General features: G+C 38.7%; 1 protein-coding gene and 1 long non-coding RNA gene across 2 annotated transcripts in view; one reads left to right on the top strand and one right to left on the bottom strand.

Annotated features, from left to right (window-relative positions):
* Nucleotides 1-16590, bottom strand: part of SLC9A3 (solute carrier family 9 member A3) — a 58468-nt gene extending 41878 nt beyond the window's left edge. The window contains exon 1 of the mRNA XM_042868843.1: nt 16413-16590. Coding sequence (XP_042724777.1) covers nt 16413-16590 — 178 coding nt within the window. The remainder of the gene's footprint in view (nt 1-16412) is intronic.
* A 523-nt stretch (nt 16591-17113) lies between these two features.
* On the top strand, nt 17114-20521 carry LOC122178482. Its single transcript, XR_006178342.1, has 3 exons — nt 17114-17141; nt 17220-17345; nt 20491-20521. It is a non-coding gene; the product is annotated as an uncharacterized LOC122178482 (long non-coding RNA).
* The last annotated feature ends 1469 nt before the right edge of the window (nt 20522-21990 follow it).

The following is a 21990-nucleotide window of genomic DNA, read 5'->3' as shown; positions in this document are numbered from 1 at the left end:
TTCCATACAAACATGCAGAAGAACTTCTTTACGGTAAAGATGATGGAGCACAAGAACAGGTTGACCAGAGAGGTTGTGGAGTTTCCATCTGTGAAGATATTCAAGACCTGTCTGCATGCCTACCTGTGTGACCTATTGTAGGTACCTTCTTTAGGAGGGGGATTGGACTTGATGATCTCTTGAGGTCCCTTCCAACCCCTCTAAATGTGTGATTCTGTGAAAAAGTAATACTTTTAATATTATTAATATTAATAATACTTTTTTTTTAATAAAAAATTAGTTATAATACTTTTATATTATTAATATTCTAATACTGGTGCTTGAAACTGAAAATTTACTTCTAGCGTAGGGACTTTCTGTTCTTCTTCCTCCAGGGGATGGCAAGGATTTCTTACTGGTTGCTGCCTATTAGGAGAGATATAATTATAGCTTAAGATCTGAGGGGAATAGCAATGAAGAGCGCTCCAAGTCATAGGGTAGGAAAACACTTTTTAGTAAATCTCAGTTTTTACAGATTAATTATTTTTACTAACAAGCTTGAATCAGTTTTAAGAGAAAACACTCCCTCTAGGTATAAAGTATTAAGAACGATGAATAAAATACGCCCAAAACATAAAAAAGAGTATTTTCCTGAGATTCTTACAGGGCTGTGGAAGTCCCTTAGTGAAGTATTTGGGATTTCAAAACTTTGTGAGGAAAACAGAGAAAAAATAAGTTTTCTATGAGGCTGCCAGCGAAAACATTTGTCACTCACCTATTTCTCCACATACAAATCCCTTTATGGAGCTCCACTTAATGATAGACTCCCTTGTTTAATATTAATAAGTTCCAATCAAAAAGAAGATGGTAAGGAATTGAGCAAGGAAGATGATATCTGTGAAAGACGTAGGTAAGAAATCCAATGTTACAATCCTTATTGTATATTGAACTATATGAACACTTACTTGTACATTGGAAGTTTCTGAAAGCAACATTTTTACCAATCTATCCTGAGAGTTTCTGACTTAGGCAACAGAGAGCAGATGACAAGACATGCTTCCTTACTGGATGCATACCTTCCAGCCCTTAAAAGAAGTATGTTGTCAGAAATCTACGATTTATTTTTCCAGAGAGCAAAGCTGAGACCTTTCTTTTCTCACAATTAGGTCTGAGATGCCATTATTGAATACACTCTAACGTGGCGCCTTTTTTTTTGTTTGTTTGTCCTTACAGCTTTTCTGAGGAAGTAATATATTAACTCTCATATCTTTATTATCTCCTTTGAGAGCTGAAGAACACACTAGTAACAAGAAGAATAGAAGACTGGATAGTGACCTCATACTGCATAATGTGTTACATGGAAAGTAGCTTCGGTATTTCAAAATAGGGTAGAAAGGTAATTGCGTGACAATTGCATCTTCAACTATGCATTTGCATTTTGCAGTGCATACAGAGACAAAATAAGAAATCTTAGCACTGCTGAGTATGCAAAAGGAATTTCCTGGTAAGATTAGCTTAATTGGTCACAGTTAAGAAAGTTAAAGGAGGGAAAAATCCAACTGTCTAAAAGCTACATTTGTAATAACTCACATCTCAAATCTCGTTACTGCAAGTAGCTGCATGTTTCAAGAAGAAAGGAAGGTGGAAACAAAACTCAAACCTCTTCCTACCTAAAAATCAACATCCCAGAATATCATGCACATAGAATAAACATGGTACTCAATACAAGATCATGTCAGCATAGGATCCTTTACATTATCAGATCCCTGTCAACAAGGAATAAAGATTTTACATGTACTCCTAAGTATGTTAGTGCAAAATTAATTATGTAAGAGCAGTTCAGTATAAATAAAATGTTGCACCTAGTATGTGAACAGTAATGTCTATATTGAAGGGAGCTAAATTACTTAACACAGATAAATCAGAAATGAAAGAATGACTACAGATGGAAAAAAAAAAAAAAAGTGTATAAGACTTAAATCTTAAAAGCTCGGTTTAGCACTTCCATATGTACACAAATGCCAGGGTAGGTAAGAGAGGGAAAGAAAGAGAGAGAGAGAGAGAGAGGAAAGACAGTTAAGGAAGAAAAATGATAGAGGAATATCAAGCCAAATTTCAGCTGAATTTTCCACAAATGTATGGATTCTGCACTCTCTATGCGCATGGCATCTAAGTAATTGTATGATACATGGGATATATTTTACCATTTTCTTTTCAGTCCTGGTCAACCTCCTGTAGCTGTCTCTGTTTGAAAAGGATAATTGGACTAGATGACTTCCAAAGCTCCTTTTCAACCTCAGACATTCTGTAATTAATGTTTAGTTTGTGAACAACTAAACCAGTTTCATAATTTGCATGTCTGTTAGTCATATTCATCACTGACATGCATTTCCCAGAGTATCGGGGGAGTTATCAAGATTCTTTGAGTCACAGATGAAGATAATGTGTTTTAGTATAGCGCTGCTATAGTGACTATTAGCTGTATTTTACAGCACTGGACAATAAACAGAAAAAATATTTATCACATGGGCAATGGGTATACAGACCAGATAATACTGATTCTACTACACGAGGCAGTAAAAGGAAAATAGAGCTACAGACCATTCATTCTTAATTTGTGTAGGTCTTTCCTAACCTAAGATCTTCAGAACACATACATAAGTTGAGTTCCCATCTGCACAGGCAGATTTATCTTCGGGTGGTTTTAATTTTTCCTTCTGAATCACAATAAGCAGCTTTTTACATCCTCATACTTTCAGACACCAGTGGCATTTCTCAAGTGAACATGCCTTGGAAACTTCACTTTTAATAGCATAAACTATGTTGTATTCCTCTGGAAAGTCTGAATAATTAAGATACTTTATTGAGTGCTTCAGAGCAAAAAGCTTTAGCATTTCAGTTAATTAGCCTTTTTCCTCTTTTACTCTTTTATTCACAACTATTCAAGACAGACATGAAAATGAGACGTTCTTCTGTTAGTGAAATGGTAAAGAATATAAGGTTGCAAATAAGAGTGATGTATCATAGTAGAATCACAGAATCATAGAATCTTGTTGGAAAATGCCACTAGGATCATCTTGTCCAACTGTTAACACATCATCACCATCGCCCACCGTGCCCCCAAGCGCCACATCTATCCTTTTCGTGAAAACCTCCAGGGATGATGACTCCACCACTTGCCTGCACAGACTGCCTCAAAGCCTTGCCACTATACCTGAGAAGAAATTATCCAAATATACGCAACCTGAACACTCCCTCATGTAATTTAAGGCCTTTCGTCCTATTGCAAGTTACCTGGGAGAAGAGGCCAAACCCTGCTTCACAACAACTTCCTTTCAGGTAGCTGTAGAGAGCAACAAGGTCTCCTCTGAGCCTCCTCTTCTCCAGACTAAACCACCCCAGTTCCATCACCAGCTCCTCATAAGACTTGTGCATCAGACCCTTCATCAGCTTCATTGCCCTTATGCTCTAGCACCTCAGTGACTTCCCTGTAGTGAGAGGTCCAAAATTGAATAAAGTACTCTAGGTGCAGCCTCACCAGTACCAAAAACAGAGATGACCATCTTCCAGGCTACCATTCCATCTTCCATCTGCAGGCTACACGATTTCAGATAGCCAGGACACCACCATGTATTAATGAACTGCCACTCTCCCTCACTGCATTATAAATGTAACAGCTCTTTTTTAGACCCATATTCAAAGTGTAATAACATTATCCTAACACTAGGTAATGTCTGGTTGTTGACCAAATTAGCATGGGTGTGGGGTAGGTGGAGGTGAATTACAAGGGCCCTATTGACGATTAATTTCAGTGCTGCATTTATCACAATATACAGAAAAGAAAATGCAGTTTCTGGACTCGTGGTTTTTATTTCTAATGAAACTCTTGGAAAAATGAAGAGCTTATATTCCTAAATATTATCCAGAAAAAAAGGGTAACAAAAAAAACCTTCTTTTCCTGGATACTTCTACTTCATTAGATATATACCTTTTCATAATTTGCAGGGCATGAGTTTCAGAATCTGTTATAGATAGAAGACAGCCACTCAAACAACTGGCTTGAGTGATCTACAATCTGCCTTGTTTTACAGCATATATTTTGTTCTTTTTGAGTGGAATTAAAAGAGTTTGCTGCATTATACATTATGGAATACATAAGCAGAAGAAATAAAGTATGTATTAAAATAGAAAAATAAAGTTTCTGCCACTGTGGATAGCTAAACCTTTTAAAAAACTTGTTATGTGCAATGATGCAATGCAGCAACTGGCAGATATATAATCCCCCTTTTAAACATCCAGAAAAAATAAGGGTTTATAGGACTGTTGGGAAAGGATAAGATAGCGGTTCCCCACATTGAAGGAATACTTAATATAGCACTGAAGAAAACAAAGTGATGCTTACTATTTACCTCACTTATAAAATGCCTTACTAGTGGGGAAAAAATAAGCCTTGCTATGCATGCTCATTTTACACCTCTAACATGCTGCATCCTCTAAGATACACCAGTCCAGAAGAATATATGTAGAGCTACTGAATAAATCCCTCTGAAGACAGATTTAACAAGCCAAGAATCTGTTTTCTTGAAGCCTTATAATGCAAATTCTAAAATAATTTTACATAACTCATTCATGGCAAGAGATTACAAATAATGGTCATATTTATAGAATCAGTCATCAGCTTATGAAGAAATTCTTTCAGTGAATGGAAAAGTAAAATTAACAGAAAATCTTTTAGACTTTAGCAAATATTTATCTTCTTTATGATAAAATAACATAAATTAAGAAACATATGAATTAATATGTAAACCTGTTATACATTCAATATAAAGCTGTTTGAATCTTCTGCGACACGTATCTTCACATAATAATTCATCTTGTAGGAACCTAAGACAAGTTGTAGAAGCCACAGAATCACATAATTGCTGAATGGTGAAGGTTGGAAGAGATCTCAGACAACTTTTGAACATCTGTCTCTAAGGATGAAAACTCCACACTTCTTTGGGCAACCTGTGCCAGTACTCTATCATGCACACAGTAAAGAAGTGTCTCCTGATATCGATATTAAAAGGAGTCTCTTCTTTTCCAGGTTGCGGCCATTTTGTCCTGAAATGATCCTGGTTCCATCGTCATTGTATCCTCACTTCTAGGATTTATAAACATTGATAAATATTGATAAATATCCCCCCTGTGCCTTGTCTTCTCTAGACTAAAGAGTGTCAATACTCTCAACCTTTCCTTGTACAATAGGTGCTTCAGTCCCTTGATTGTATTTTTGATTCCCATCTGTGCTGGACTCTCTCTAGTAACTCCATCTCTTTTGTTCTGGGAACCTAAAACCTGGACACGTTACTTCTGGAGTGGCCCCACTGGTGCTGAGGGAAAGAATCACCTCCTTCAACCTGCTGTCAACACTTTGCACAAAGAGCCCTAGAATACTGTAAGTCTTCTTAATGGAAAAGTGCACATTCCCAATGTTCATCTTGCTATCTACCAGGAATTCCAGGTTCTTTTCTATGAAGCTTCTTTACAGCTGGGTCAATTTCACAATGTACTGGTGCCTGGGGTTGTTTTAGGCCCATCTCTCCATCCTTTTCTCTTGTCCCTTTCTGGGGTGTGGATCCACAGGTCCCTCCACCCAGCTAGTCATGGAACTGGGCCAAATCAGCCCATAAACCATCAACAATGTCGTTCCTGGTAGTTCACTTCTTCAGGCTGTCAACACCCCTATAGATGGCAGCACAACTTCCTCTCTCCTCTACCCACCATTGAATTACATCCTTTTTTATTCAACATACATAATAAGACTCCCATCTGCAGCTTCCATCCTGCTCCTTCTCCCACAGTACATCCTATCCTATTTCTTTCCGCAATAGACCAATGCACTGATCAATACAAACTCTTTTTTTTAAATGCAAACCATATTACTCAGCTTTTTACATTAGAAAGATTAAGTATAACTTAAATCTACTTTTGTCTATAAATATATATATCATTGCTTTTCCACATGACATCTATAGTAGCAAGTGTAATAGAAATATATCAAAGTAAACAAAATATTTAGGCAATATTTCTACTTAGAAAATGATAGCACTAACTTCCAATAATGATCATCCATGAGAAATGATCTGAACAGGTAACTAAATAAAAAAGACAGCTGACATGCACTCCAAATAACATACCTTGACAAAACTTACAGTTCAACAGCAGAAATGTGCTCATAGCCAGAGTTAGTGCTTACACGGCTAGTTGTGCAGTGAAAGGAACTTAGGAATGGAACATCATATAAGGAGTTAATTAATCACTATGGACATAACTGTCATAGACACAGAAATTTCCTGCTCCTTTCTGTAAAGAAAGGATGCACTGTATTTACAGAATATCCACCCACATAACTCTGCAGTAGTTTTGATTTTTGTTTTGTTGTTATTGTTTCATGGAAGGAACAATGAGAGTCTCTTCTTGGGAAAATCCTGTTAGAAACTGGGAAACTGAGATACAATGACACAGTACCAGTTTCACAAGTTAAAAAAAAATAAAAATGATATCAACATTGTGTAGAGAACTACACAAGTGTGCAGTTCTGTATGCAGCTGTGGGTGGATGAGAAACTCTATCATCCTGTTCTGCAGGAAATAAGGAATTCTAAGGAATACTACATCCACCACCTCTGAGGTTACATAGGTTACTGCTGAATCAGGTGGCTATTACCAGTTAACATAACTTACAACACATACATGTCAAATAATACTATTTTCAGAATTATCAGTTCATCCTGGAGAATGATTTAAGTTGTCTGAAATAACAGATTAAAACGTTACATCAGTTAAGAGAAGGCAGAGGAGAGAGTGACACAGCTAACACAAACCAGTGGAAGAAAATTGAAGCCGTTTTAATGGGTAAGCATCCAGGTTAGAGTTAAATTTTATGCTGACATCTCACCATTCCTTCCTTTGAGTCACAAGGGCATAGCCATCATGAATTGTATGGCCACCATATATTGTCCTCTCTTCTAGAGAGTCTCCAGGCTATGCATAAGAACAGAACAAAAGAACTACTATTCAGACTGGTTAAGGGAAGTTGCATATGCCTAAAATGTCAAGGCTTGAAGATCTACACCCACATACCAACCCATACTACTATCCCACAGGAATATGAGGATTTTAGTAACTCCATACTGGAACAATACTTAGTTGTTAGATGTGTTATACAATCACATAACAACTGTACCTCCGATTTAATTGTTAGTACATCAACCTAGAGTTATTCTATGTTATGTCACCTCTCATTTCTGAATACCACTATAACATTAAAACAATACAAAAACATTCAAGGAGTCAGAATATTTTAACTTTGACAAAATAGTTAATATAGAATCAGTTTTGTGTTTGGACAAGTCCCCCCATTTGTTTACACTTAGGAGATTTCCGTTAAAAACCTTACTGGCTCAAAACCACAGGTTTCTAAATGTTCAATATTTTCCTTCAAGCTCCAATTTTGGAAGCAAACTGACCAATAAAACTTCTACTTTTCATTTTTTAAAACTGGTAATTTTTGAAGAGAGAATCATAACCAAATTCTTTTGAAAAGATGTACAAAATCTGGTTGGAGATTTTCTTTCTTGAAGTTTGACTACAGTTTTTTAACATTAGAGGTTGACAAAAGGCCTGGTTTGCTCGGGGGTTTTTTTTTTTTTTTTTTTTTTGTCTTTCAATAGATAACAGCTGAAGAACTTGCATAGCACATATTAATGAACCCAGAATTATTTCTTCTTGGAAATCCTTGGAAAAAGAAACTTCTATTTTCATTTACTGAAAGAAGAAAACTCCTGGAACCACCTACTTAAAAACCCACTTTCCCATAGGACTTTCAGAACACCTTTCCATTTTCTTTTTCTTCCACAATGAAACATTAAATATTCGTGCTTTAATTAAAAGTGTTTCCACTTGAGGTCTTGCATTCCATCTCAACTCTTCCTTGTCAGCCTGTAGGTAGTTTCAGTATTTATGACTTCACAGTGCTTTACATAGTAGCCAACTGGGTATCAAGTCTCTCTTTTCATACTCAGTAAGCTATTTCACAAGATAAATCAAATTAATACAACAAGGCCAATCAGCCATGCTCTGCAGTTTACAGAGACTTTTAACACTCAGTAAATCTAAATGGGTGTCACTTCTTAACTAGGTAAAGAATAATTAGAGTCTTTAGTACTTTGAGATATGAATTTAACTGGACTACTGCAGGGAGATGAGAAAAAATTACAGGCAGTCTGCTGAAAGTGTAAAAAGAATATTCAGAAAAGAAATAGACAAGAAATAAGTAGTGTTCTAGACACAGAACATTTTGTCCTGGAATAGAAAGAGCCAAACAGAAGGTACAGAATAACTCAGTTATCAATTACTCCATTACTTCAGAGTACTTACAATAGAGTAACTAAAATAGGAGGAAAAGAAATGTTGTATTTGAATTTAAAACAAAAAGGAAACTGGTTGTGAAACTTACTAATTTCTGATAGACTTCATGTGGTATGAGTCAAAACAATACCACCTTTTTACTGCCACATCAAATAAACAAATCACAAATTATAAACCACAATCAGCTTTCTTATGAAGGATCTCTAACAGACAACAATTTCACAAAAACAAAGTAGACCTCACAAAAACTTTCACTTGAAGTACTTTTATATATCTAAAAGGGTTTGTTGCTTGCACTCAACTACTTGCCTGCCAGTGGTCTGCTGCTGTGTTACCAAATGACAGATTTACAGTCACATTGGGGTTTGGTAGGCTAAGTAATAAGTGACCTCAGCTCTAAAGACAGTAAATCAATGTTTTCAACAAACCTGACTACAGTATTATAAGGATTCCATTGTTCTGCAGAGAATGCAGAGTAGTTTGCGTGCAGGTGCTTGAAAATAACTGATGGCAAAGATCCTTTCTTCGGTATGCATGCCTGAACTGTATTCAGTTCAGGATCATTCTTTAAATGAGACTTTTTCTTATGTAGTTCATACGAGTTGTCACTGCACATTTCCTATTCGTCAGGGGATGTAATCTGAAACTTGTCAAATTATACCATCCTGATATCTTCTTCCTTACTCTAAATAATTCAGACTCGAGACTCACAACACTTGGAGAGTGGAGGGGGGGAGGAGAAAGAGGGATGTATGTTTCAGGTAGGCAGGAAAAACAGGAAAAGGATGAATAAGATTCAAGAGCAGAACAGAAACAAAATGTGGAGATAGATATCCATTTATAAATCATAAATTTGATAAAGAAATGTGCATACAATTGTTCCTAGGACCCGAAATGCAAAGGGATTCTATGATGAAAATGTTATTTTCAGCTGTCTAAAATGATGTCTTAAAAGATGTTGTGCCTTAGACAGCAGTGATTTTACACTGCTTAACATTTCTTATTAAAAGCTATTCTAAACAGAACTGGACAAGAGAAAGCAGAGTATTGCTTAAAATGAAGGCACCTCAGTTATGTAACACTTTTGCCAGCATAAATTTACAGCATTTTTGTGTAGTTGCTTTGCTACTTTAAGGTAGCTAATGAAAAGATATATCCAGGAAGGAAATGTATGCACTTCCTTTATAAGGATGCCAACCTATTCCAGTTTCCTCTGAGATCACAACAAAGCAAGAAATTTAGTATAAATATATATTTTTCCTTGTTATCTTTATCAGTACGCAGGGGAAGGCAGTCCAGTCTTTCTAGTCACAGCGCAAAATCATTTCTCATCACTTGCTAATGAGAACAGCTTTTAAAGAACATTGTAATTATGACAAAATTGGTGCTTTGCAGGGTCTGGAAATATCTTCGCCATCTGATTCTCTCACTCCTTTTTCAGTTAAATACTTACAATAAAGTTCTGCTAAGCAATCTTCAACATTTCTTCTTAAAGATAGTATTTACGAGATAGACACAGAGAATTGCCAATGGAAGACCTATTCTCACATTTTTACTATAATTAAAACAATACTCTAAATCAGTTTAGTAGCTGACCCTTTTTACTACTCCTAAAATGTCAGGAGAAATTTGGAGTCAAATGGATTTTTTTTTTTGCTTTGGAGGAAGGGTACAGATTTCTTTAAAGGAGCAAAGTTTTGCTTGAAAAGACAAAATTAGGTGGGTTGTTACATATGCATTTCACTGTTTCTTCCCTAGCCCATCCCAACATGCTTAACATTCTCCACAGGAATGCTGGTGTTAACAATATGCTCCTTTCTCAGATAAGTGAGACAATACGAAGGGTCCCAGGCATGCAGAAACTGGAGTCACTTCTGGGCATCTCAGATCATAGAATCTAAATATTTTAAAGTCTAGAGAAATAAAGGAAAACTAAAACAAGATGAAAATAACCTTTTTTTCACTGACTTTTTGTTTTTCAACGAATCCCTGCATTCCAGATCAATTGTTTACTTACATGTGTAATAACTATAACTTGACTTTAGGGTAGTTTGCTGACTGGATTTCAGTAAAATAAACTAAACTGATTGTAACAGCATGACTGATATATAGTGGGAACCCATTTCTCTGTAAGCTTAAAAACACAGTGCACTTCACAGCTCATTTTATCTTGGGTTCTTTAGAACTGATGGACTCAAACAAGACAGCATTTGAGGGCTTTGTGACAGACTTAGAACAAACTACACTGACAAAAACAGCTGGCAAAGGTTTGACTCGCAGATAATCCGAAGGGTATGTACCCTTCTTCCTCATTCCTTTTCACAGCCACATGCTCTCCTGCCATTTCTTACACTTCCGTATCTGATTCACACTGAGCAAATTCAGGAGGCTAAATGGGTAGAAAAATTAAATCCAAAATATAAAGTGTGGATGTGAGAGACAGCCACACCAGGACACAAGCAACCCAGGAGGTTCCTAGAGTGCTTTGAATGGTAGCTTCCTTCTCCGAGTGACAGAAAATCCAATGAGAGGTGTTCTGCTGGGTCTTTAACAAGGGGCTTTTGGGCAATATAATGGTCAAAGGCATCCTTGTCTACAGTGACTATGAGATGGTGGAGTTTGGGAAACCCAGGGGAAAGAGGAGGGTGAGAAACAAATTCACAAACCCAAGCTTGAGGAGAGCACAAATAGAACTGGTAAAGGATTTGCTTGTAAGAGTCTCATGGGATGTTCTGGAGACAAGAGAGATTGAAGAAATATGGTTAATATCCAAGGATCTCCTCTAAACTCAAAAGAGATTCATCCCAGCAAAGACAAAGTCAGGCACAAATGTCAGGAGGCCTGTATGAATCAACAAAACCAAAGGTGAAAAGAAATAGGGACAGGTAACCTGTGAGGCATACACATGTCCAAGAATGCAGTGATGAAGTTAGGAAAACTGAAGCCCAGATGGAACTGAATCTGGCCACAGATGTTAAAGGCAACAAGAAGGGCTTCTGTAAATACACCAATGACAGAAAGAAGACTAGGGAAAGCATGGGCCCACTGAATAAGGTGGGGGTTGTGGACAGGGAAAAAGGACAGGACAGGACAGGGAAAAAGCTGACGTGCTGAATGCCTTCTTTGGCTCGGTTTTTACTCGCAAGACCGGCCTTCAGGAATCCCAGGTTCCAAAGATCTGAGAGATAATATGGAGCAAAGAAGATAAACTGTTGGTGGAAGAGGATCACATCAGAGAGTACTTAAGCAAACTGAACATACCCAAAGCCATGCATGCTGATGGGATTCATCCAAGAGTACTGAAGACGTTGGCAGATGTCATTGTAAGGCCACTTTATCTCTCAGAAGGGTACTGCTATTTGTGCAGACATGGGACAGAGTGAAGAAGAAAAATGGATATGGCATTTTAACAGTAACAATGAGCTTAAGCTGGCCTTACTGAGATAAGTTACCTTGTGCAGTAATGATTAGACCTGTAAATAGTAAGGTCAGTAGTCTAGGTAGCAGAAATAAGGCAGTAAATGTTACTCAGACTTCAGTAATGAGCCTCATTGTCACTGGCTACATTGCCACTACAAAAACAAACAAACCAACACAAAAATGTGCTTTGTAGTTTTTTTAGTGCAAAGCAATTAACTGTTGCATGGGAAAGTGTTGTGGTAGTCAAAAAGATGTAAAACACACATAGAAGTCTTGCAGTTACTAACTGTTAATGAAAATATAAAAACTTTCTCTGCATCCTGGGATTTTGAACAAGTGCAGCACACATACAGCAGCACACGGTGGATATCTTCAGGTAAAAAACATACTACTTTTTTTTTTAATTTACACTACCATTAGAAAAAAACCCAAACTCATATACGATATTCTTAGATGAAACTTGAATACTGTGTCCAATTCTGGGCTCCACAAGTTCAAGAAAGACAAAGATCTTCTAAAGAGAGTCCAGCAGTGGGTCACAGAGATGATGGCAGGCCTGGAGCATACGAGGAAACACGAGGAAAGGCTGAGAGACCTGGGTCTCTTCAACCCGGAGAAAGCTGAGAGGGGTCTCATCACTGTTTACAAATATCTAAAGCGCAGGAGTCAAGTTGATAGGGACAGGTTATTTTCAGCGGCATGCAGCAATGGAACAAGAGGCAATGGGCACAAACTGGAAGATGGGAAGTTCTATACAAACACAAAGAAGAACTTCTTTACTGTGAAAGCACTGGAACAAGCTGCCCGGAGAAGTTGTGAAGTCCTCTTCTCTGGAGATATTTAAGACCTGTTTGGCACTTCTCTGTGCAACCTGCTGTAGGGAACCTACTGTTTCAGAGGAGTTGTATGTGATGATCTCCAGAGGTTCCTTCCATGCCTACAATTCTGTGATTGTGTGATTCTTTGATTTTCTCTCCTGAGCTTATAATTCCTCTTCTTCTGCCTACTTCTATAGTTCTTTTTCTCCCACCCGTCTTTGACTTTTTCTACAACAGACTTTGCTCCCGCTGCTTGTATCTTCTATATTTGTGTTTATTAAATCATTGTTTTCAAGTTGTGATCCATTAAAGGCATATAAAGAAATAGGAGCGTGCATGGCAAAGTTACCTAGTCTGTAACTATAAATAATGAGCATGTATGTATGTGTTTATAATTTTGGTTCTTTTTTTTTTGTTTGTTATTGATATTACTTGTGCAGTTTGGACAACTGAGATACCAGAAAGCGGACACATAGTGGAAGAAGTCTACCAGGAGGGTTCTCAGATGTACCTGATGTACTTTCTTCATGGAGATAAGGTGTTTTTAAGGCTTAGCTTTACACATGTGAGTAGTTTATTAGCCTTATCCCATAAGGATACTCTTGTGTAGTGATAAGAAAGCCTATCAAAAGAGGAAATAAAGATAATTTGTCTAGATGGAACACTGTGAACCTTAGAATAAGGAGCTGGAAGACTTCAAATGGAGAGGTCATATCAAATCAATTATGACATGTGAAAAAGTAGACTGAGATTATTTATATTAGACACAGACTAAGTATCTTATAGTTCATGAAAGCCAACTGTCTGAAGACTTATTCCACAGCTTTGTGCCAATACTTAGATTTGTCAAGATATATAATTATTCCTCACATGACATAAATTAAAAATTAAAAAATTAAAAATAATAATAAAAAAATAAGCATCTTCTTTTGCATATAGTTCAGAACACTAGAGACTTCTTTGTGTGTTAGAGATATTTAACGACATTTTACATAGTACAGCTTCTAATGCAGAACACTTTGCCAGCACTAAATTAAATTCTGAATGTATGAAACAGGAATAACAAGTTCCAGAAGAGCTAAAAGTGTCTTTTATTAATTACACCCTTCCCAAAATCTTATAATATCACAATCAGAATCATTTTTGTTGGGGAAAAGAGCAAGCTAACTATCAAATAATAAAAAATTAAGCTTACTGTAATGCAAAAGAAAGCAAAGCATTATCATATATCTTTCACCCCTAGCTTGCAATTCCCAGACGACCTTTTGCTAACCCAATTGCCAGTCAACACTCTACCATTTTCTATAGCCACAGGGAGGTGATCTTTCATGATTCACTCTGCCCCCCTCTCCAAAAAATCCAGAACAAAATCACTGTTTTGACTGTACTGTGTTTGCCTGCCTTCAAGTAATACACAGGGTCAGATGTTCTATATTTTCTTCCCCCATTCTTTTCTGTCATCTTTTTAAATTTAGAGATCTTGGTCCTGCCCAGCATTTTTGCCCTTCAGAATCTTCTGAGGGATTTCTGTCCTACTTTCCAAAATTCTTGACACACACAGGCAGGTAAAAGGCTGGCAGATTTTTCATTTCCCTTTCCCATTGATTTACATGAACATCTTCACGCTTTCTGCATCAATCAACAGTTGGGCAGTGAATGTACCTTTCTGATCAGCTATATGTTATTTGTGGCTGGTGGGGAGAACAGGAGCATTTATTCCTCTGCAGAGGAATACAGCAGCTGTCCATTGCTTCTTCGGAGACAACATATGGGGCAGTACAGGATTGCAATCAGAAATGTGAGAGAAGTCTGAAGTTCGAGAGCTTGGGAAAATGATAAGACACTCTCTTCTTACTAGTAAGTAACGTGCTCTGTGCAGCTATGAAATAAGTGCAAATAATTTTAAAATGGAACCAGTGGTATTCATCTTCCTAACTCCTAGAATCAAATATTTGCAGATGTACTGCACGGTTTATGATAAAATGTCTCATCTTAATTCAAGACAATCTCATTCCAAGCCTCGGCATTTTAAGTATAAATCAAAGTCTTGTTAACTGCACTGAGTTTCTCCCACAGCACAGATCTGGCTATTAAGCACTAATATTATTTTGAATAACGCTGGTACATATAGAAAGCAGCAAAGTCTTAATAACAGAGAGTTAATACTTACTAAGAAAAGAATGGTTCAGACAAGGAGTCTTTATTTAGATTAGTTAGCACAAATTTACAGAGGCTCAACATTGTCACTGCTTTTTTCACCATATCTGGTTTCTCCAGTTTTCTACTCTATATAACCCATCAATACAAATCAATTAAATCAAAACTGCATTTTTATGTAATCTAGATAATGTAGCTACCATCTGAAATACTTGTAGTTCAACACTGATTCCGTTGACAATATTTAGCTTCTGGTTATATCAGCAAGCATCTAAACGATGCCCATAGTGCTGAAAACCACTTAATAACATAACCCTTGCATAACTTGTCTCCTCCCTTTTAGAAAAGTATTATTTCAATTTATTTGAATGTGGAAGCAGTACTTTTCACCCATCCTCAGTGCATTTAGCTTATGTGCAACTGTACGCATGAGCTGTTTATATCTTTCATTTGGCGCAACATGCCAAATCCATGGTGTATGATGTTGACATCCCATATCAGTATTATCAGTACAAGTACAGAATATTAGCATGATTTTCAGCTGGTCACGCAGCCAAATTGCTACTGATTTTAGAAAATACTTACTGAAAATTGAAAATGATGTTGATAATATCAGCCAAACTGACAGTGGTCTCATTTTAGATCCAAAAGGTAAAAGTATCCAGTGGAATGGCATCAAATTGATTCAGGTAAAGTTCAGACTGGACAGTAGAAAAAGGTTATTCACAAGAAACTGACTGGGCACTGGAACAGGCTACCTGGAGATGTGGTTATGACACTAAGTCTGCTGAAGTTCAAGAAATGTTTGTACAATGCTCTCAGATGTAGGGTTTAAATTTTAGATAGTCAGATGTGGAGCCAAGAGTTGGGCTTGATAATCCTTGTGAATTGTTTTCAATACCAGATATTCTATGATTCTATGATTCTAATAGAAGATAATAGCATCATGGAAATAAAATACATTCTAAATAAGCAGCCACTTTTCTAGTTCAGCAAACAGTATTATTAATGTAAGATTGCTTTTGGAGGTGTCACAAGGTTCAGAAAACAAGGAGTATTCACATGTATTTACACATACTGCATTCAGTTAGACTAAGTCACTGTTACCTTTCTCTGTGAAATAATTTTCCTTATTTTCTTGCACTAATACAACAATGCTTTGCAAAGCAGAGATTGCCAAGTTCATAAGTTGGTTTTATTGTGTTTATCTGTGATGGTGGTAGCTAATAAATCTGCCAATTATATCTAAAAGAACAGCATACTGTCAGTTAGAATGGGCACTCGATAAGCAATAAGGCTTAATCTTCGTTTCATGTCTGTAAAAAGTCTTTTCCTGAGAACAACTGTAATGAAAGGCTTCAAGGAATGCAACCATGTGTAAGGAGTCAGACACAAAAGCCAGAGTCCTAGGTGTTGAAAATGAACTACTTAACTCCCTCGGGAAGGTGAAAATCACACTGCTAAGCGCTATGTAAGGCAGTATTATGAAATCAGGACAGAGTACAGTAAAACCCCTGAAAACGGGTCAGTGGACTTCTGATAAGCTCTCTTCATTTATGTTGGATGTGAGAAGGAAAAAGAGGAAGGGGAGGGAAGAGGACATATTAATATATAACTCGGGACTCACCAATTTTGGCCAAGCTAGCCACAAGTATCCAGAGTGTAATGACATAAGGGTCCTTTACATGATCCCATCGGAAGGAGACGATCGCAAAGCTCTGAGGATGGCTGTTATTTGTAGGGCTTCCCGAGCTTCTCTCTCCTAGCGCTGCTGGGAGATCCATCAGTCCCAGGAGGAACCCCATTCTAGAGACCTCTCTCATCTCCAAGCCACACAGCAAAATCCTGTTTCCCCTTCGCAGAGAAATCCCTCCTCTTCGGAGGTCCTTGGGGGCGAGGTGCTCGTCTCCTCGCACAGACGCTCTGGTAGAGCGGGTCCCGTCCCGCCACCGTCGGCACGGCTGCACGGCCGGCCCTGGTGCTTCTTTGCAAGAAAGTGTCAGGGGCTCTGGACATAGGCAGATGCTGCGAGTTGGGTTCCTGCTGCTTTCCCGCACTTGCCTTTATCAAGCCGTTCCAGATCGGTCGGAGGCGGAGCTTTTGTGACTCCGTGGAGGCAGCGGTGCTGCCCCTTAGCTGAGCACCTTTCGGGATCAGCAGAGTTCCGCTCCGCCGAGGCGGCGATAGAAGGCTGGGTTGTGGGTTGTGCCAACCGCCCCGGCTCGGCTCCGAGCACATGGGGGTTGGAAAGAAGCGACCTTGTGCTCTCGGTGCTAGGGGCCAAGGCTGGGGCGCTTCCGCACGCACGTCCAAGGCGGAGCCCAGGATCCGTGCTCAACTGGGGCTGGATGAGGAGGTTCGTCCTGATGCCTTTGAGGTATAGCGAAACGGGTCAGCCGCTCCGTCAGACCCGGTACTAATAGTACTCCCAAAGGGAGTGCATTTTTTTCAGCTGTTCAGCTTCAAACCGCCTTCGGATCTGGTTCGCTGAGCTTTCACTTCTGTCCACAAGGGAGCACCTCTGCCGGCAGTACTCGAGGATATTACACCAGCAAGAAAGGTTTGACTTTCTGTTCAGATTTGTTTGCAGCTCTTTGTTGAGAAGTACTGTATTAAAGATACTCCTTGCCTTCTCTCCCTGTTCTTTTTTTATTTGTTACAACGTGAAATCTTTTAGAAGGTTGTTGCCTTTCCCCAGAGCCTTGCTGATAACATTTGCCCGATGTCCGGGGCAGTGCATACTGCATGCCAGCAGCACATGATATTCATCACTCTGAAGAAAAAAGACAGCAAAGCAGCATGGTCCTAGCACACTGCACCTTTCTACACACTGTGGCAACATCTCTACCCTCTGTTGCATGCCCTGAAGCATTCCGACTGCCCCATGCTATCCACCCCTTAAGTTACCTATTCAGGAAAAAGATTACCTGTTTCACTTATGTAACAAGAAGGTTGGTCAGGAGATTACAAATGAACAGGATAAGGTCTCCATTAAAATGTTCAGAAGGTAAAGAAATAACTTTGATTATTTCAAACATTTGAGAGAAAAGCTATGTACTTTTTGGAAATCCAAGTGAGCTGTTGTAAAGCCCTCTATAAATCAATTAACTGGTAAATTTGAACAATCTGGCATGGAATGCCATTGTTACAAAGGGTGTCTTTCACTATTACATAATCTAACTTATCTAGGGAAGTCAAGGAATGAAGTTTTTAAATATTAATTCACTGAAGATTTGCTTGTTATTACTTGTTATTATACTAGCTGTGTATTGGGCCCTCTCCAAACAGTGAAGCATCTTGTTTTTCATTGCTTCTTCAATATTTAAAAGAAAGGAAATTATGTGGGATTTTTTTAGCCTGGGTAATAATCTGAAGCTAAAATATGCAATGTATTTAGGAAGCATGACTGACAGTAAAATATTTTCTTTACATTAGGGTATATTGTAGTCAAAGACGTGAAGAATTATTCCATATCTAACAACTAAAATCCTACCTATATTGTTTTTATCTTACTAAGTATCAGATAGATACCCAAATGTCCTTTAGAATCTGGGCCCATGTTTTCTCAAAGATTCTAAAAGGGCCCTGAAGTGCTGCCAGAACAGAACTAGGATTAGAAGTATGTAGGTCTATAATTGTTGCTGAGACCTGTGGATAGTAGTAGTTCCTAACTGTTAAGGCCAGTTCTATTTGTTGATATTAGAAGAACAATGAACAAGCTGGCAACACTGTTTTTATTATCTCAACATATTCCACATCCTACCATACTACAGTTAAACACACCATTCTAGCTTCAGCTGATAAATGGGAACCACAAATGCTGCAGGGTCCCATCTTATAAATGTAATTCTTCCCAATTCTAGTTCCACAAAATAACAAGTGGTTTAGAAATAAACCATATTACTGAAAAAAAAAAGAGAAAAAAAAAAAAGAGAAACCTTTTCCACAATTTAAAGAAATTCTGACATTTCACTTGAAACAGCTGCAGCCAACATCATGTCATGATTGCCCTTATGTATTGTACAACTCATGACAGTAGTGGAGGCTCAGTAACTAAGTTAAATCAGGGTTCTGATATTGCTGGTGGAGGTAAAGAAGTATACTAGCAAACAGGAAAAATGATGGAAATGCTGTCAGCACAAACAAGCTAGTGTTAATCTGCTCATCAGTTGCCAGCATAATGTCCAGTCATAATTTTAGAATTTGTAATAATCATTGAAAACCTTTGGTCTAAAACAATCACAGAAGTACATAATTTTTCTTGCTATAAAGTCCTTACAAAACATGGTCTACAACATAGTTAAAATGCCAACATTGTGTTTTTTTAGCAATAAACTCATGATTCAAAGTGTAATTGTGAAATTTGCCCTATCATCCAATGGCCCACGATATTTTCAAGATGTTTGGATACCAAATTGCTGTGCATATCAGAATTCTTGTGCAATTCATTAGTATGTTAGAGTAACACAGAACAGGCAGAGAAAGGAATCAGTAATTATGGATCATATGTAGGTACTTCAATACATACTGAAACAACAGCCCATATGTACACTGATGTGAGAATGTATATTTGTGGATGAATACATTTGCATTTATGTGTTTATTCACAGATTCCATTTTCTTGAAGATTCTGTGTGAAATCCCTTAAGTAGTTTCATAGAATCACAAAATGTGATTATGTACCAGAAAGGAGTCAGGGACTGTAAAAAGAGAGACAAAAAGAAGAGGAAATAGATTCCCAGCCTTGAATCCAGTCAAAAGTTACGTCAAAGAGAGAGAGAGAGAAGCATGAAAAGGAGAAAAGGAAGTGACAAAGTAAAAAAGAATAGAGAAAAAGAAGACAGAAAAAGCAGATAAAAGATAACATCAGTATGGAATCTGTGAATTCTGAGCATTCTGTGAATCACGGAATCACAGAATGGCCTGGGTTGCAAAGGAGCACAATGCTCACCCAGTTCCAACCCCTGCTGTGTGCAGGTCACCAACCAGCAGACGAGGCTGCCCAAAGCCACATCCAGCCTGGCCTTGAATGCCTGCAGGGATGGGGCATCCACAGCCTCCTTGGGCAACCTGTGCCAGTGCCTCACCACCTCTGGATGAAAAACTTCCTCCTAATATCCAACCCAAACCTCCCCTGTCTCAGTTTAAAACCATTCCCCTTGTCCTATCACCATCCACCCTCACACACAGCCGTTCCCCCTCCTGTTTCTACGCTCCCTTCAAGCACTGGAAGGCCACCATGAGGTCTCCCACAGCCTTCTCTTCTCCAAGCTCAACAAGCCCAGTTCCCTCAGCCTTTCCTCACAGCAGAGCTGCTCCAGCCCTCTGCTCATCTCAGTGCCTCCTCTGGCCCCGCTCCCAGAGCTCCACGTCCTTCCTGTGCTGGGGGCCCCAGGCCTGGACGCAGCGCTGCAGATGGGGCCTCACAAGAGCCGAGCAGAGGGGGACGATCACCTCCCTCTCCCTGCTGGCCGCCCCTTTTTCATGCAGCCCAGAACACAGCTGGCCTTCCGGGCTGCAGGCGCACACTGCTGCCTCATGGCCAGCTTCTCGTCCACCAGGACCCCAAGTCCTTCTGCGCAGGGCTGCTCTCAAGGAGATCTGCCCCCAGTCTGTATCAATACCTGGGATTGCCCCAGCACCTTGCACTTGGCCCTGTTGAACCTCATTAGGTTTTCACAGGCCCACTTCTCCATCCTGCCCAGGTCCCTCTGGATGCTTCCCTTCCCTCCAATGCATCGATTGCACCGCTCAGCTTGGTGCCATCTGCAGACTTGCTGAGGCTGCACTCGATGCCATCGTCTGTCACTGATGAAGATGTTGAAGAGCACCGGTCCCAAGACCGACCCCAGAGGGACACCGCTGGTGACCGGCCTCCACCCTGACACAGAACCATTGATCACAGCCCTTTGGCTGCATCCAGCCAGCCAGTTCCTAATCCATCCAACTGTCCATCCTTCAAATCCACACATCTCCAATTTAGAGAGAAGGATGTGGTGACGGACCATGTCAAAGCCTTGCAGAAGTCCAGGAAGATGACATCCCCCATTTCCCATGTTTTCATTCTGTGTCAGCAACAAAAAGCCTGAGCTGAAATAATGTTTGTAATAAATATAACAAATCACACAATGGCTGATATTTCCTGACTCTCTCACAGGATTGCAAAAGGAAGATTTTTAGTTTGAGTTTTGAGTGATTTTTTTCTAACTAGAAGATCTCCAACATGGTTGCTTCTAGAAATATTTTGTAAATAATCACTTAGAGAAAAGAAACAGGAGTACCTTGTACACCCTTCATGTGGTCTATGCATGGTAAAAATAAGTTCTTATGGATTTTTTTAGTGCTGAGGTAAAAGATAATTTCAGTTTAAAACAGATAAAAATAAATAAAAAACCAGAGTGAAGTATTTCAAATGTTATTAGTTTTCTCTAGAAAGCACACACTGAAAAATTCAGTTGCTCAAGGGCTGCTCTGAAATTAATGCCTCTTCTTTTTATTATCTTTGCCCATTGCATTACAGGCAGATGCTGGTGGCATGGCAGTAGAGGTTGAAACTTTCTGCTAATTTTCTATTACATCTTGGTGCTGTGTGACAGATGGCAGCAGAGGGTCAGTGTGACAAATTGGCATCTAACGTGGAAGTCCACACAAAGAAAAGATGTATAATTGAACTCCTCATTGTGGAAATAATTGCTCCCACTGGCATTCATCAACTTGCTGAATATATATGGACACCAAAGTGGATGTTAGCACAGTGAGGCAGTGAGTGGTGCATTTCACCTCCTCTGGTGCCAATTTTTACAAGTGCAGCATGCTGGCTCTTGTCCACCACTAACAAAAATGCATAGCCAATGCTAGTGACTATATTAGAAAATACTGTTTAGTAACTGAGAATTTGCTCTATCAAGTAATATTATTTTGCTCTTTGTATCTGTTGCAGTTTCCATGGAAATAAACAGGAGGCACTGCTTTTGGAGCTACCTAAGTACTAACTTCAGAAGCAGAAGTTATAATTAACTTGCAATATTAGTATTTATAAACAAATGTGCTTAAGCTAAGATGAAATTAAGAAGCACATTCCTGTGAAACTGTGAGCTTTCATAAAGGAAAACAAATATAAGTAGAGAAGAATTGGCAAATAGACTTTGAAAACATACTGCTGTAAGGTAAACCACATTTATTGTATTTTATTAGCATTCCTGACT

This window comes from Lagopus leucura, unplaced genomic scaffold (genome assembly GCF_019238085.1).
Source record: "Lagopus leucura isolate 7727_CA_CO unplaced genomic scaffold, USGS_WTPT01 Super-Scaffold_100002, whole genome shotgun sequence".
Taxonomy (NCBI): Eukaryota; Metazoa; Chordata; class Aves; order Galliformes; family Phasianidae; genus Lagopus; species Lagopus leucura.
The sequence above is the reverse complement of the archived record's forward strand: the minus strand, read 5'-3'. Positions and strand labels throughout refer to the sequence as shown.